Below are 15,000 nucleotides of genomic sequence, written 5' to 3'. Positions count from 1 at the left end.
ATTACTTCTTTGATTTTGTTATGGGATGGGTTGTTTTCCCAAATTAGAGGGATGGGGCTTCAAGAATATGTAATATACTTGAAGAATTAACACAGCAGTTTTGAACCAATTTGGTTTAGAGGTTTAGAAGGAATTTCATGTTTCCTTTCATGCTGTAACTTTCAAAAAACAAAGATCACCAAGCTCCTTTAGTGCCATCCATGAATTATTAAATTGCAAATGTCAACAATGGACAACTGATACATGGACAAGTTTCAATAATTATCCTGGGGTTCCCTTCATAAAGCCACTGGCAAGGTTAGGTTGTGAAGTCTAATTTGTAAATAAGCACACTGCGGTACCTTATTGACATTCTCATCATCATAGCCCCTGTCTGACAGCAAGTTTAGAGTCTCAGCTAACACCTCAAGCACTTTGGTTTTACCAGAGAATGGATCACCTACCATCATAAACCTGAAAATTAGACAATGATGCACACTTAATACAATGAACAAGTACACTGTATGATCCTACTAAGAAAACAAACTTTAAGGAACAAGCAAAATACTCTCACCCATGCCGCACAATCATCATTTCATACGTCTGAATGATCTTTTCGCTGAAAAAGTCTACCATCTGAATATTTTTCTTGTCACAAATCTGTTCAAATATATACATGTACAATGACCAACTGGAATTAAGTCAGAAATATCCAGGTCTCCAACGGGAATTGAACCCAAGACCTTCCAAGATCAAACAGAATGCTGTAAGCTGAGCTGCTGGAGACTATATGGTGAACAAGGGTGGTCTGTTGGCCTTGGCTATAGAGCTGCATCACCAAGTAACATAAAATCCATACATGAATGGCTAAACTGTATCACACAATGACACTAATCTAAAACAATTGCTTACACAGGAGCATGCTTTCAGCTTGTGAAGTACATTCAAATGAGAACTGACTACTCAAAACCTAGAGACTACATGATAACCAACTGGACCTCAGTAAAATCAGTCATGCAGTTTAATATTTGGAGGGTTATGAGCTCAAATTCCAAACGAAACGTCGATTTCTCGGAGTTTCAGTTAGTTACTACATCCTTCAACATAGAAACATACTCAATATTTCATGTCTTTCTTGCAACAAATGTGTTTACAAATGAAATGTCATAAAGAAAAATGTAAATGTTGAGTTTCATAAGTTGTGTAATAACTTTCAGACAGAAAAGCCTTGGGCAATTTGTGTCCCGACCTCAACTGCGGGCGCACTGAGACACCCATGGCTGGAGACTGAGCCTGTCTGTAACTCTTACTCTAATGTGCCAATAAAATAATCAGTGGCCAAACTTTCATGGGTTTTAAGCTGTTAATGAATCATCTCACATAGTTCAAGTAAAGGAAACAGCTGTCTGACCTCTTTGGCTGTTTCAAGAAAAGTGCCATAGTCTGCCTTTGGTAAAGACACTCCAGGAAACAAATCGGAGATGATTCCCTCAAACAGTGGAATGTCATGGGAGAGGAATTTTGGAAGATTGACATCCATGATGGATCTAAGCAACAAAACGTTCTCATCATCCACTGGATACTTGAGCTTTAGGTTTCCAGCTGCTGCCAGCACAGCTTTTACAGCCCGCATACCATAGTCATAATGGAACTGTGATGACAACTGTGTAACAAAAACGTGATTACTCCAATCATCATGTACATAAAAAAAGCAAACCTATGAAAACATGAAAAATTCAGAACAGGACTCTTTTCACATATTAATGGCAACCTTGTGCATGGTACACTTTAAATATTATCATTTACCTGTTCAGAACAAAGTTTGTAGGTTGTAACAATCTTGACTGAAAGGTTGCGAGCATCAACAAATCCATACGAGTAGAGCATTATCTCCCCAATCAGTGCATAGTCTGGTACCATCATAGCAACAGTGCGGAACAGCACCTTATCAGTAACAAAAAAACATGATTGTTTCTAATTTAAGTGCTAATACGACTTAAGGTATACGAATGCACTTGACAAAACTTCACAAAGATTGCTCCAAGTTGATGAGAAATAGGCATATTGAGTTATCATGTTCTCTTTTATCTGGAATAAACAGCATGTCATTCCAGCATTCACTCAATATATATAACCTAAAACAAACAGAATATTCACATGAAGAATGCATCCCAAAGAATGGTGGTTTAGACATCAACCCAGTAATGAAGAAGAATGAACATTACTCAAATATATTTTTTTTTACCTTGAGGTTATCTGGAAGCTCTGATCGCCCTGCATAGCCGGGATTCATGGTAATGGCCACAAAACAGTTAGCATTCAAGTTTAACTCCGTTCCCTCAAACACAAATCGGTCTTGATGAGCAGCTATAGCTCGCTGTATACACAGGATCTGGTAAAATAATATACAATAATATCAAGTCTTACCCTCTCTTGGTTCAGATCCACATCTTTTGGGCCTTCAGGAAAAGATTAAAATTAAAGAAGAAAAAACGCGCAAAGGCAAGGTTAAGATAAGAGCAAATTAATTTTGTTGAATTAAAAGGTACCCATGGAGTGCTTTTACGGATTTGGTGCAATGTGCTTGTAAAGAGTAGTGTATTTTTACATGCATATATGGGAGCGAAACATTGTCTTAAAAACTGGATTAACCAGCTTTAACCAAAGTTGTCCAGGGTGATTAAGACAACTTCAAAGCTGCTTAGTGCTCTGATTCTGTCCTTTGGCACTATCATCCTGCTGATAAATTGGTTTTGAAGTGACAGTGATGAACCTTCTGTTGGTATTCAAACGTTGGACCTGATGATTCTCTGTAACCAGCTGCTTATGCACCAAGAATATTTAACAGTGAGGAACAGAACCGCACAAATAAATTGAATACTACTCTCTAGCAATTAAAGGGATCACCAAATTTCATGAGTACTTGCTTGAAAGGCATTTCTCAACAGATCATAAACTTCTCCCTCCGTCAGCTACAGGAGAAGTGTCGAAAGCAGCAGCAGCCATTGTTCTGTGCCTTCGTGGACCTAACCAAAGCTTTTGACTTGGTGAGAAAGAAGCAGGCTCCTCAAGATCCTCCAGAGGATGGGCTGCCCTCCAAAGAGTACAGTCTGCTTCGATAGAGCCACCTTCCCAGTCAGCAGTGGAGTAAAGCAGGGCTGTGTTCTTGCTTTAACCCAAACTCTTCAACATCACCAGACTCTGCGCCAAGACCAAAGCTTACGTGGTGCTCATACGGGAGCTGCTGTTTGCTGTCCCACAGCGAGGAGGGCCTCCAACATCTCGTAGACAAGCTGTCCCACGCCTGCAAGGAGTTTGGGCTAACGATCAGCCTCAGGAAGACCAACATCCTGGCACAAGGTGCTGAGTCCCCCCAGTCATCACCATCAACAACACACAGCTGGAGGTTGTGGACACCTTCACCTACTTGGGCTCCACCATGTCAAGCTCGACTTCGCTCAATGCTGAGATCAGCTGCAGGATCGCCAAAGCAGCCACCGTCACGGCCAAACTCAACAAGTGTCTGGTAATGACCTGTTGAGTGAAAGGACCAAGCTACCAAGCTTGCGTTCTGTTGAATCTCCTTTATGGCAGCGAGTCGTGGACAACCTATGCCAGACAAGAGCAGCGACTCAACAGATTCCACCTCCGCTGCCTTCGGCGCCTGCTGCACATCAGGTGGCAGGACAGAGTGAGCAACACTGAAGTCCTGGAGCACGCTGGCTCACTGAGCATGCCATCACTGTTCATTCAGCGACACCTTCGATGGCTTGGCCATGCACATTGCATGGAGCGTGGCCACCTGCCAAGGGTAATCGTTTTATGGAGAACTGCAGGAGGAAGTCTGTCGCATGTGTCAATCCCTGCTGCACTACAAGGGCGTCATCAAGTGAGCCTGGGATCTGCACTAATCGACACCAGTGCATGGGAGGACATCACCAAACACCGAGATACATGGCGGCAAAGTGTCAAAGCGGGGGTTTCAAAGGTGGAGGTGAATGCTAGAGCCCCGGCTACATGCAAGAGAGCAGTGAGGAAAGAACGTGCAGCATTCTGCACGCAATTCCACAAGGCACGTCTGCGCCACCTGCAACAGAGACTGCCACTCCAGGATTGGGCTACAAAGTAATACAAGATCCTGCCCAAATCCCCAGTGCTAAACATCGCCTCTTTGAGACGAGGATGCCACTACTACTATTAAGTTTAGGTTTTATGCCTGTTATTACTAAAGCTAGTAGAATAACATACCTCCTCTCTTATCAATCATATATATACAAATATATTTCCGATCACACTCCAGTATATTGTACAATAACCAGCACCCTACCTACTTGACCCATTGACTCCTAAGCTGGCCGTAACTGGCTGTGCGAGATGACCCCTGAATTTCTTAAACCGGCCATAACCAGCAGTAAAAATGGAGTCTTGATCTTATGCCTCTACCCAGTCTCCCTTAGTAGATCTGTATTTTTTGTTGTTATGGAGATTTAGTAGGATAATTGACCAATCATTTGGCGTCTTGTGAGCATATTTTGACAGCTAATAAGAGACCTTAGGACGTGTTTTCAATCACTTTTTAGCAATATTTTTACATCACCTGGAAGTTCACTGTTCCTTCTTCAAGGTGAACTCAATTCTAGAACTTAGTATCTTGTGTACAATTACGGTGCATATGGTTTATTTTTAATGCTCGCTTACCACTGCTATAACTCAAAAATTTGCCAAGTAAGCTTATACATCACACACAGCGCACATGAATTTTTCAATGGATCAATAATAATAATAATAATTTACATTTATATGGCGCAGACCTCTATATAGATATATTCAGTTGCGCTTCACAATATTGTTAAAAGTAAAATGATGTTAAAAGTAGTGAAACTATTAAAAAACTGCGAATCTATACACAATCAAAACCTAGTTAGAACTAGTTAATTACATTGTATATATAAAAGATAAAACATGAATAAAAAACTATTTGAATGCCAAATTTGAATCAAAGTGCCACTGTCGTTACTCGTGGATATGAAAGTTACCGCGATTGTTTAAAATTGACAGGCTGAATTTTTGTTTATGCATTATTCAGTGTGATATAACAGCTGGATAATTGTGTAACAGCACAGGGGGCTCTCATATGCAACTAGGTAACCAAAATAATGCATGTATGCGAGGTGATCCCCTTTGCTGGAATTCAACCCTGTAAAGTAAGTCTACCATTTCTCCAATAGGATTACTCTTTAACACATCCTCTATAAAGAGCTGTATTATGTGTTCAAAGTTCCTCGCACAGGTGACAGGGTAATTTTGAATAAGGTCCGATTTTTGTTGCCAGGTCATAATGTTAATGTCATCAGGCTAGGCAAGTAGAGCAGATCCATTCAGTATTAATTTATCAGTCAGTGCCAGTTATACATTCCTCCAACAAATCTTATCACTATATTTGATACTGTTACATTTAGAGACAGAAAATCTGAATCATAACTGATCACAGCAAGTGCATATATATTCAGGGCCATGTGATATCTTATCACAAAAAGACTAAATCACTTTTGACATGGAATGTCTAATATAGTCTTGAACTTGACAAATGTTAGTTTGGTTTAGCCTTGAGCTCTGCATAGCTTTCCTTAAATGGTTCTATGCTTTTCTGTTTAGTTCTCTGATATGTTCTGGATTGGAAGCTTTAACCATAAATGTTTGCTTTTCATATTCCCTTACTGCTTCAATATTTCCAGATCTGTTTTGGTGTTTTGCATTGTTTTTCTTTTCCCTGAACTCTTTATTTTGTCTCTTCCGCTTGATACATTCTCTCATATAAGCCCTTTTTGCCACTGCTTTGCAGAAATTATTACTGACACTCACACCATTTTTGGCCATGGTTAATTAATCGATTATTACCTCTGAATAATTCTTGACATTTGTAACACTGCTGACTTCACAACCTGAAATACTGTTATTATAATAATCTAACTGAACTGCTGAAACACAGTGTCTTTCATCTACATGTCCAATGTTAATGACAGTAGTTCTCTGTTGTCCGCTTATAGGACTGATAGTGCCCACCCCTCAATGGATTCATTTATACGTATTGTAACATTTAATACATCCGAAACTGCTTGCACAATAAGTGCATCACACCATGTATATTGCTGTGACAACACACCCACAATTGATCTGTAATGGGTCCAATAAAATTTTGACGGTTGTTTCTGATATATTCAACTCCAGCAGCATGCACGTTCATGTGATAGGAAGGATCATTGTATAACTGATGGGCAACAGAAGAAAAGAAGCATGAACCATCAGAGGTACATTCTAGTGCCTTCAATCCTTTCTGAGCTAATCGAGCCTGCAACAATGCTATAGAAGGATTTCTCAGTACTGTATGTGTACTCGTTCCATGAACAGGGCCTCGGTTCAATTGAATGTCTCCTGATATCAATAGCTTTTCTCTTGAAAGACAATAACTCTTATTTTGTTGGTTCAATTTTGTTGGATGCTCAGTAACAGATTGACCTTGAATACACAATAGAACTGACCAGTCTTTTTTGTGTTTAGCAGTCCTGCGGATAATAAGATAAAAATGACGATTAGAATCTCCTACTCTCGGAGATTAGTTACGTCTGAGTTGCGGTCTAGGTCTAGACATTCTTACCGCAATATAGTATTATTTTCCAAAAGCAGGAGATAAACACTTTCTCAACTCAGACGAGCTCAGTACGTTCTCCATTAAATAATGCACCATACAATTTCTAATTACCTTATGAAACAAGCTCGACGTTTTCTTGTAAGGAATTCTGGAAGGTTTCTGTCCTGGGGAGCATGTTTGCATTTGCAAACGCCCTTAGCTCTTGCTCTATCGCAGGAGATTGGTACGGATTCCTCATCACTTTCCCTTACATAATCAATGACCGAGTCTTTCGACAGTTCGTCATTATGGTCTGCCACACAAGTACTAGTGTCTGGAAGCATGGGTTGCTTGGTTGCCTCACTGTTTTCATGTCACTGATGTTGTTCAAGTTGGATTCATATGGCCTTGATGACTCGTTCATTGCAAAAAGTCGTGATAGCTTTGATAAACATTGGTATACTTTGATAGCTTCAATGTCACTCTCCAAATGGAAGTCACCTTCCAAATGGAATTTACTAATCCCCCGTGAGATTAGGGGATCGACAGAGACTGTCTTCTCACCATGTCTGTCGATTCCATTTCGACATGTATTAATGCACCTATCAATGTAAACCCCGTGGGGTTCCCCAAATGTATTCACTCCTTCACTGCAAGCACCACGCCACCTTGGGTGGTTCGGAAAGCTGCCTTGAACATGTTAAATTTGGTGCATAATTTGATATTGTGCATGTCCCTTAGTCTTTAAAAAAGTAAAAACCCAACAAAATCATGTTGTAAGGCATATACATGTATTCTTTGCAAGAACGTTTGGAGACAAAACAGATAGCACTCTTCCTCCACTAAATCTACTCAATGTTTTGACAGTAAATAACGTTTTCATGCTCTAAAGTTCACACACCTGTGGCATTAAGGCCTCCTGCCAACTTCGTTCCAAGAATTTTTTTTAATACGCTAGTAAGGTCCATAATAATTTATAACACTAGATGTGCGTCCAAACAAAACCTCTATAAGCCAAAAGTCCGTACCAAATCTGGTAAACAAACAATAGCGTTTACCATTACTCTTTTTTGGAAAAATATCCCCACCGATCCAAAAGATCTTAGCCTTTTCAACTTTTCCACAAGATTAAAACTTTCTTTACTGTCTGAGCAACATTCTCAAAGCCAATGTAAGTTCCTTTAATAGAAATTTCTTGCATATCTCTCAAACATCAAAAAACCTGGAGACTAACTCGAAAACTTCTTGGTTATTTTAGTGTCCAAGCTCTAATTCCTGCACAAATATACGCCTTTTCCCCTTGTCAAATTTTTTATCGCAATTATTCACGTAACAAAGTGCGAGTGAGCAAATAAACTAATAAACTATTTGTTGTTTGTTCTTGTTGTTGCTGTTGTTTGTTTTCTTCAGCCATGTGACGGAAAATGAATCGCCTTCAAACATATACTCGTCACGGCTTTCCAGGCCTTAACCTCCACCTCTGTTAACTCAGTTGCCCTTTACTGTAACCTTCCCATTCAAAAATGTTAGGGATATTATACCGTTAACTTCCAAGTATCAATCACTTGGAAGAGTGTTGATTGTCCTATAATTTTGCTTCCTTGCATAAAGTGATTTTGTGTGATATGCCATTAAAAATGACATTAGAACACAGTCAGAGAGTATTTTTAGTGATCCTGTATTAAGCGGACAGTTCCTCAAGTCCCAAGGGTAACCGTTATATACAGGTTCGACTGTAGTTAGTCTTGGGTTAGGCGCACCAGTAAAATAATGCAATTGACGTCACAAGAATGCAACACAAATACACAACATGTAGAGAAAATTACCTGTTGAGCCACAACTGATAAAACCTCCAGCTCAATACGATTGAACTCATCAAAGCAAGCCCATGCACCACATGATGCCAGACCTTTAAAGAACTGTTTACAAAAGACAGTTAATACAAAATGCCAAGACCCATAACAAAGCTTGACAAAAATGCACTTACTTTCCCCATTTGCAGGTAATCTAAGCCATCTGAGCAGTTAAACACAACACACTGTATTGCTAGGGCTTTCGCTAAATCCTGAAAGAAAAAGAACGTTGGATGTGGGATTGAGTACAAGACTAATGATATATGATCATGTTTCTCAATAACAAATGTGCACAGAAAGCAGGCATGGGGAATCACTAGCTATGCATACCTTAGTGGTTTCTGTCTTTCCAGTACCTGCAGGACCTTCAGGTGCTCCACCCAGGTTTAAATGAAAAGCACTGACAAGAGTACGGTAACAACGATCTGTCAGCGGAGTGATGACCAGTCTAATTAAAGAACAACAATGTACAGACTAAGTTCAAACTCATTATGAAAAAAAGAACATTTAAGTAGGTAGCACTATATTCACTTTTAGCCACCTTTCTTTAATACAACAGCTTTCACTGGAAGTGATGCAATCATCTATTTTATTTCTATACAACTCTTTCCCCTCCCCTCCTCTCCAAACATTGGAGGTTTTCTATCTTCAGTATCAGTTGCTCATTCTAATCATAGTTTATTCAGTCATCATGAGATGTAACCCGACATTAACTTACTAATCGAAAATTATAGATGTAAATTAACTGATAAGCGCAAGTTTCTCTGCATGGGTTTCCAGGAATGGGTGTTTCAAATAATTGCATGCCACTTTAGGATGATCATGTGCATCATATTTCTATAGTTAATGAGCATTCTCGCTTTTGACAGTATGTTCTTAGCGGAGCTCCGTGAGCGCACACTGAGCACCATTGTTAAGAAAATATGGTAACCCATCGATGCGAGAAGTCTTGGTTTTATATCTATGACGTCATCCATGTATGCCAATGTGACCAGTATCATGCTAGTTTACAGCAGACATCTTTGATATTGGACATCCATGTTTTGATCAATCGACACCTGTCAAAACAAGGTATCCGCTGACCAGAGCTCACCAAGGTCAGCTGTTTATTTTTTTAAGTTGACCGCTGACCAGGTACTTGTTTTCGATTGGACTGCAGGCTCAACCCGGTTATCTCACCTGAACATAAGCAAGGCTTCATTTTTCGCGCGCTTTCTGTGGCTCAACGCCGCTACACAGCCATACTATATCAACATACAACATCTCAGTTGCCTGCACATCAGCCGGCCGATGATGATGAATACATAAACTATAGTTCTTACACGGTCAACGCTTTTCGTGTTCAGGTGGAAAACAGTTTGGAACATGTTTTCATTCAGCATTTTTCGCTGGTTTCAATCCAGTTTGACATATCATGAACATCTGTGGTCCAAACTGCTAGCTACGCAGTTATTCAAGTCAAGCATCGGAGAGATATAAGCTTAAAGCTGAGTGTTTATTTTTAATTTGCTTAGAGCTGCTTTTTCCTCTGTACTGCAATTTTTAGCATATCTTTAGAAGCTTTGATAAGGTTACATGACGCCTGGAGGACCTATGTCTAGAACAGAAACGAAAAGAGAGCAAAAGAGAGCAAAAGAGACCAAAAGAGAATGGCAATGACAAAACAGAATATCAGTAATAGTTAGTCAGTATACTTAGTGGAAGAAGTCACTCCACAAATTCTTTCCTTGGACACTAAACCGTTTGTTATTTTTACAGATGCGTTATTTAAGGACGTTCACGCAAAAATCTTCCCACATCGATATTGTTTTCATTTTTCGCCTGAAGGTAGGTCATAAATTGCTTATTCCAAAAATGGAAAAAAAACTGGGGGGTCACAGACTTTGTTTCAGAGAAAAAGGCAAGGGGAAAATGCCCTAATTTCGATGGATGGGTCATCATGACCGAGATAGATAGATAGATAGATAAATCGATTCATGACATCCTTTTTCTCCAATCCAACACTCTTGCTCTCCTTCTCCACTTGCGTCTTCCGCGTCTTCTTTGGTCGTCCTCGCTTCCTCTTGCCCTTCACTTCAAACTCCAACGCTTTTCCTGAACTTCACCCAGCCAATTCTTGCTCTTGCTGTCACAGCTGCCTTGCAACCACCACCTGCATTCACCCTATCCCCCAAATAACAGAAACCTCTCACCGTTTCCACCTCTTCACACAACTCCTCCACCGGTTCCATTAATCCAGCAACTTGCCTCTTGCATCTTCCACACACAAAATCTCTCCCCAACCTCTGGGTCACCCTCTTTACTTTCACGCATCTGCCATGGATCCATTTCCCGCATTTCACACACAACACTGAATTTACCATTACTCGCTCCCCACAAATACCACATGGATCTATCTTACTCTCAGACATTTCACCTTATGCCCCACTCACTACCACTTTTGTCTTCCCGAGGTTCACCTTCAGCCCCTTGCTCTTGAATGCCTCCTTCCATTTCCAGAACTTCTCCCTCAGTCCCTCCATCATTTCGCTCGTCAACACCAAGTCATCTGCGTACAACATCTCACTCATCAAACCATTTCTCACACTCTCCGTAACCACGTCAACCACGATCGCAAAAACCAACAGCGACAACACGGATCCCTGGTGCACACCAACTTTCAACTCAAACTCCTCGGACAACTCTAGCCCAACTCTGACTCTTGTCTTTGCACCTTCATACAAACTCATCACTGCTCTCACCATTGCCTCTGGTATACCTCTCTTCCTCATTGCCCACTCCAATACCTTCCTCAGGACCCTGTCAAATGCCTTCTCCTTTATTTAAACAAGATAATGTTTAAAGCTATAAAGTTTACAGGGTCGCGTATTTACAAAAGACGCTTGAATGAATAAGATAAGATTCCCTTAAATTACGTACTATTAAACGCCTAAACTAAAAATCCCTAGGGTGTAAGAGAGCTAAAAACTAAATAACAATTGCGATTGTATATGCAAGATACAGTTAAAAGTATATAATATAGGTCACTAAAATCTGTAGTGGAAATTGACGTAGCATAAAAATTAAAATTCAAGAAACTTGCATTATCTTTCAACTTGATTGACGAAGATTTACAACTTGCATCTACAATTGAATAATCATTGGCCAAGGTGTTATTCCATAGAGCCGCACCTCTCTATCTAATCGAGAAATGGACAAATCTTGAGTTGAAATGAGGTACAAAGACAGGGTCAGTTGTCCTAGTCGGATATGTTGATGTTCGTCTACAGATTATACTGCCACATAATGGCAAAGGCAGATTTTCCCAATGAGCCTTGTGCATCAGTTTTACTAATGCAATGTTATATTTGTAGCAGAGGGGATGCCAGTTCACTATCTTTAAGGCCTCTGTATGCGGGGTGTCTGATCTTAAATTAAAAACTATCTTTGCGGCTGTACTGTGAAGCTTTTCTATTGAATTAAACAGTTCCTTTACTACAGCATCCCCACAAAGCTAAGCCATAGGTGACAGTCAGTAGAATTACAGTAAGATAAAATGCTTCTAAAACATTCTTAGGTAAGAATTTGCACCTGTCATGTGTGACAGGTGCAAATTGGAGTTACGTGCTGTTCAAGAAAGTGTTACAACTATTTATGACCGAGGTTGTCTGAGTGTTGAATGACGCATTTCAGATAAGAAAATGCGCCATTACTAATGTGTTCTGTAACGGTTGTTTTGTGGGACTTTCGCAATGAAAAGAAGTTCAAGCAGGTTTCTTTACTTATAAAATTGCTATAAAGAGTTGATTTGCTGCTAAGAAGGAATAATATTTTGAAGAATTACGAGAGAAAAGCTGCACTAGCGTAATGGCCTTCAAACACTGTATCGATAATGTGACACGGGCAAGAGCTTTTTACTTAACCCGGGTTAAACGACTTTCCGTTCGTAAAGTTGCTGATCTTTGTGGTATTTCAACAGCAAGTGTTGTAAGAATTTCCAAAGCAAATAGAAGCACTCCCTCGCGTTTACCAAGTTCCTCGAAAAGAGGCCGTAAGTTCAAGCTAAGTGAAAGACAAAGAAGGCACCTGATTCGCTGTCTCAGGGTCCTACGAAAAAGAGACGGGACTTTCACCTGTAAAAGATTAATGGAGGAGGCCGGAATTGAAGAAAGTGATGTTTCAACGAGGACAGTTACACGTTACCTAAATTCAGCAGCATTTGCAGACAAGGAAGAAAGGACTTATGACCAAAGATGATCATACGAAAAGAGTGGCTTTTGCTAAAATCATGCAAAGAAACTTCAGCACGGATGTTTGGAAAAAAGAAATTGCGTTCTACTTGGACGGAACATCCATCCCATATAAGAGAAATCCTTTTCAGTTTTGATCAAGCTATCGCACCTCAAGGACGAGTATGGAGAAAAAAAAGCGAGGGCCTTGCTCAATGCATTGCAAAGGCTCGGAAGGAGGGAACTGGGGGGAAAGTCTTAAGGCTTATAGTCGCTATATCCTATGACAAGGGAGTGATTTGCTGTGAGCCTTATGAACACATGACAGGTCGCTACTTCGCCACATTCGTTGATGAACACTTTGATCGATTGTTTGAGTTGGCTGGAAAAGGTGTCAGTCGCCTCTGGATGCAGGATGGAGATCCTTGTCAAAATTCTGCATAAGAAAAAGCGGCATTTGAGCATGTAAATAGCACCATGATCAAACTGCCACCACAAAGCGCAGACTTACATGTTATCGAAAACGTTTTTGCTGTTGTTAATAGGCACCTTCAGAAACAAGCAAGGGATCGCAAAATAAGACGTGAAACGTTTGAAGAGTTTAAAGCTCGTGTAATACATCTAGATGCGTTTTTCACCCTGCCGGTAGTAGCTGTAAATAGGTTGGTAGACTCTATACCAAAAAGAATGACCAGTGTCATCAGAAAGAGGGGTGGCCGTATCAAGTATTAGTTAATACTCATTTTAAAGCTCTATAGCGGACAACTGTAATGCTTTTTTTGTGTGAGCGTGTGTAAGGACACTGTTACACCGGTGGGAAATGTAAAAAAGGTTGTTGCTTTTGTCATTTCCCACGTTAAATAACGTTGCAACTACTAATTTCAACGATATATCTGTACTTTTTACTCAACAATCAATTGTCTCTTTGTTTTGCTTTCTATAATGTATTTAAAGCATAGCTCTTCAAAAGAAAGTTGATATTTAACGGTATTTTTTTCTCAGATAAAGGACGTGTAGAAATTGCTTTTGTAAACAATCAACATCACCATTGCGATCACGGTACACCATGATCGTTTCTTGTAAAAGTACTTTAAATCGGTCTTCTCTGCCTGTTTTTGTACTTGAAATTAAGCACTAGAACACAACTTAACTATAGCGAGATTTTCAAGCAATTAGCAGTTTTTTGTCCTCGAAATTTCTACGGTAAACCATGGAGATTCGTTGTCGGTAAATTAATTACAGTCTACTAAAATTAATTAGCAATGAACGGATAACCGTTGCAAATAAGCCTAAGAAAGGCGCGGTTGTGATATCTATTATTTCTGGTTACACATAGTAACTACTACAATAGTTTAGTACGATTAAACGTCCTAGTTTTTACCAAAACACAACGCTAAAATGAAGGAAAAGGATGGTGATCCGTGCTCGGTACACGCTCACATGTAACCATAATTTAATCGACAAGGAGCAGAGTTTAGGCCTGGGGATAGACAAGTTCAGCAAAACAGCGTGGACAAGGTGGAACTTGCAGTTGTTCTGCCCCGCTAATCTGTGAGCTGAATGCAAACACTCGCCAACGAACACGCATCATTTCAGTCTCTCTTTCATCCAGCACACCAGCGCGGACAAAGGAAATTTCCTCCTTCGCGGTACAGAAGATGGGCGTATCCCCTTTCAAGGAAAAATCAAATCTGTAATGGGTCTTGGGTGCTGGCAGGTGAACCTCATGGCCTTCCAATAACAATGGCAAATCATGCCATGGGATGATGTTGGCGGACCATCTGAAATCATTTAGAAATAAAACTTCCGCCTCTTCTGCACCTACCCCTGCGAAGGTTGTACTTGCCGGGTTGCAAAATGTGTTGTAAATGCTTGTAAGAGGATTTAAAAGAAACGTTTTTCCACAATTAGATGGGCCTTTTAAATACAAGTTGCGGTATTTTCCTCTTCCTTTGCCAAGAAGATTTCTGATAGCCTGTGAAAATTCGTCCCCAGCTATGTTATTTCGCTCCAAAACATTTCCCGCCATTTGCAACAAATGACGGTCACAACCTACGATGCATTCCTTTCCGAGCTGACTGTACAAAATCTCTGCTCTACAACTTGACTTCGAACCTTTTCAAACACTCTTTTACAGCTACCGATCTACTTTTTTTAATAGCAGTTTTCTTTTCTGATAGACGCATCATTTCTCAAAATATCACTGACTAATGTTGACTTTATTTAATTACTTCTGCCAACACACAGATAACAACAGTATTAACACACAAAAACCAGTCTTTCACCAAATAATTCTGTACATCTTTTAAGTTTCCTCCAAGACCATTAATAC

General features: G+C 40.0%; 1 protein-coding gene across 1 annotated transcript in view; it reads right to left on the bottom strand.

Annotated features, from left to right (window-relative positions):
* Positions 1–15,000, bottom strand: part of LOC138015676 (dynein axonemal heavy chain 12-like) — a 319,401-nt gene that overhangs the window by 142,695 nt on the left and 161,706 nt on the right. The window contains exons 30-37 of the mRNA XM_068862787.1: positions 8,791–8,908; positions 8,595–8,672; positions 8,434–8,526; positions 2,225–2,371; positions 1,786–1,923; positions 1,391–1,642; positions 554–639; positions 342–453 (exon numbers count right to left, since the gene is read on the bottom strand). Coding sequence (XP_068718888.1) covers positions 342–453; positions 554–639; positions 1,391–1,642; positions 1,786–1,923; positions 2,225–2,371; positions 8,434–8,526; positions 8,595–8,672; positions 8,791–8,908 — 1,024 coding nt within the window. The remainder of the gene's footprint in view (positions 1–341; positions 454–553; positions 640–1,390; positions 1,643–1,785; positions 1,924–2,224; positions 2,372–8,433; positions 8,527–8,594; positions 8,673–8,790; positions 8,909–15,000) is intronic.

This window comes from Montipora capricornis, chromosome 9 (genome assembly GCF_036669925.1).
Source record: "Montipora capricornis isolate CH-2021 chromosome 9, ASM3666992v2, whole genome shotgun sequence".
Lineage (NCBI taxonomy): Eukaryota > Metazoa > Cnidaria > Anthozoa > Scleractinia > Acroporidae > Montipora > Montipora capricornis.
Note: the sequence above shows the minus strand (reverse complement) of the source record. Positions and strands in the feature narration are given on the sequence as shown.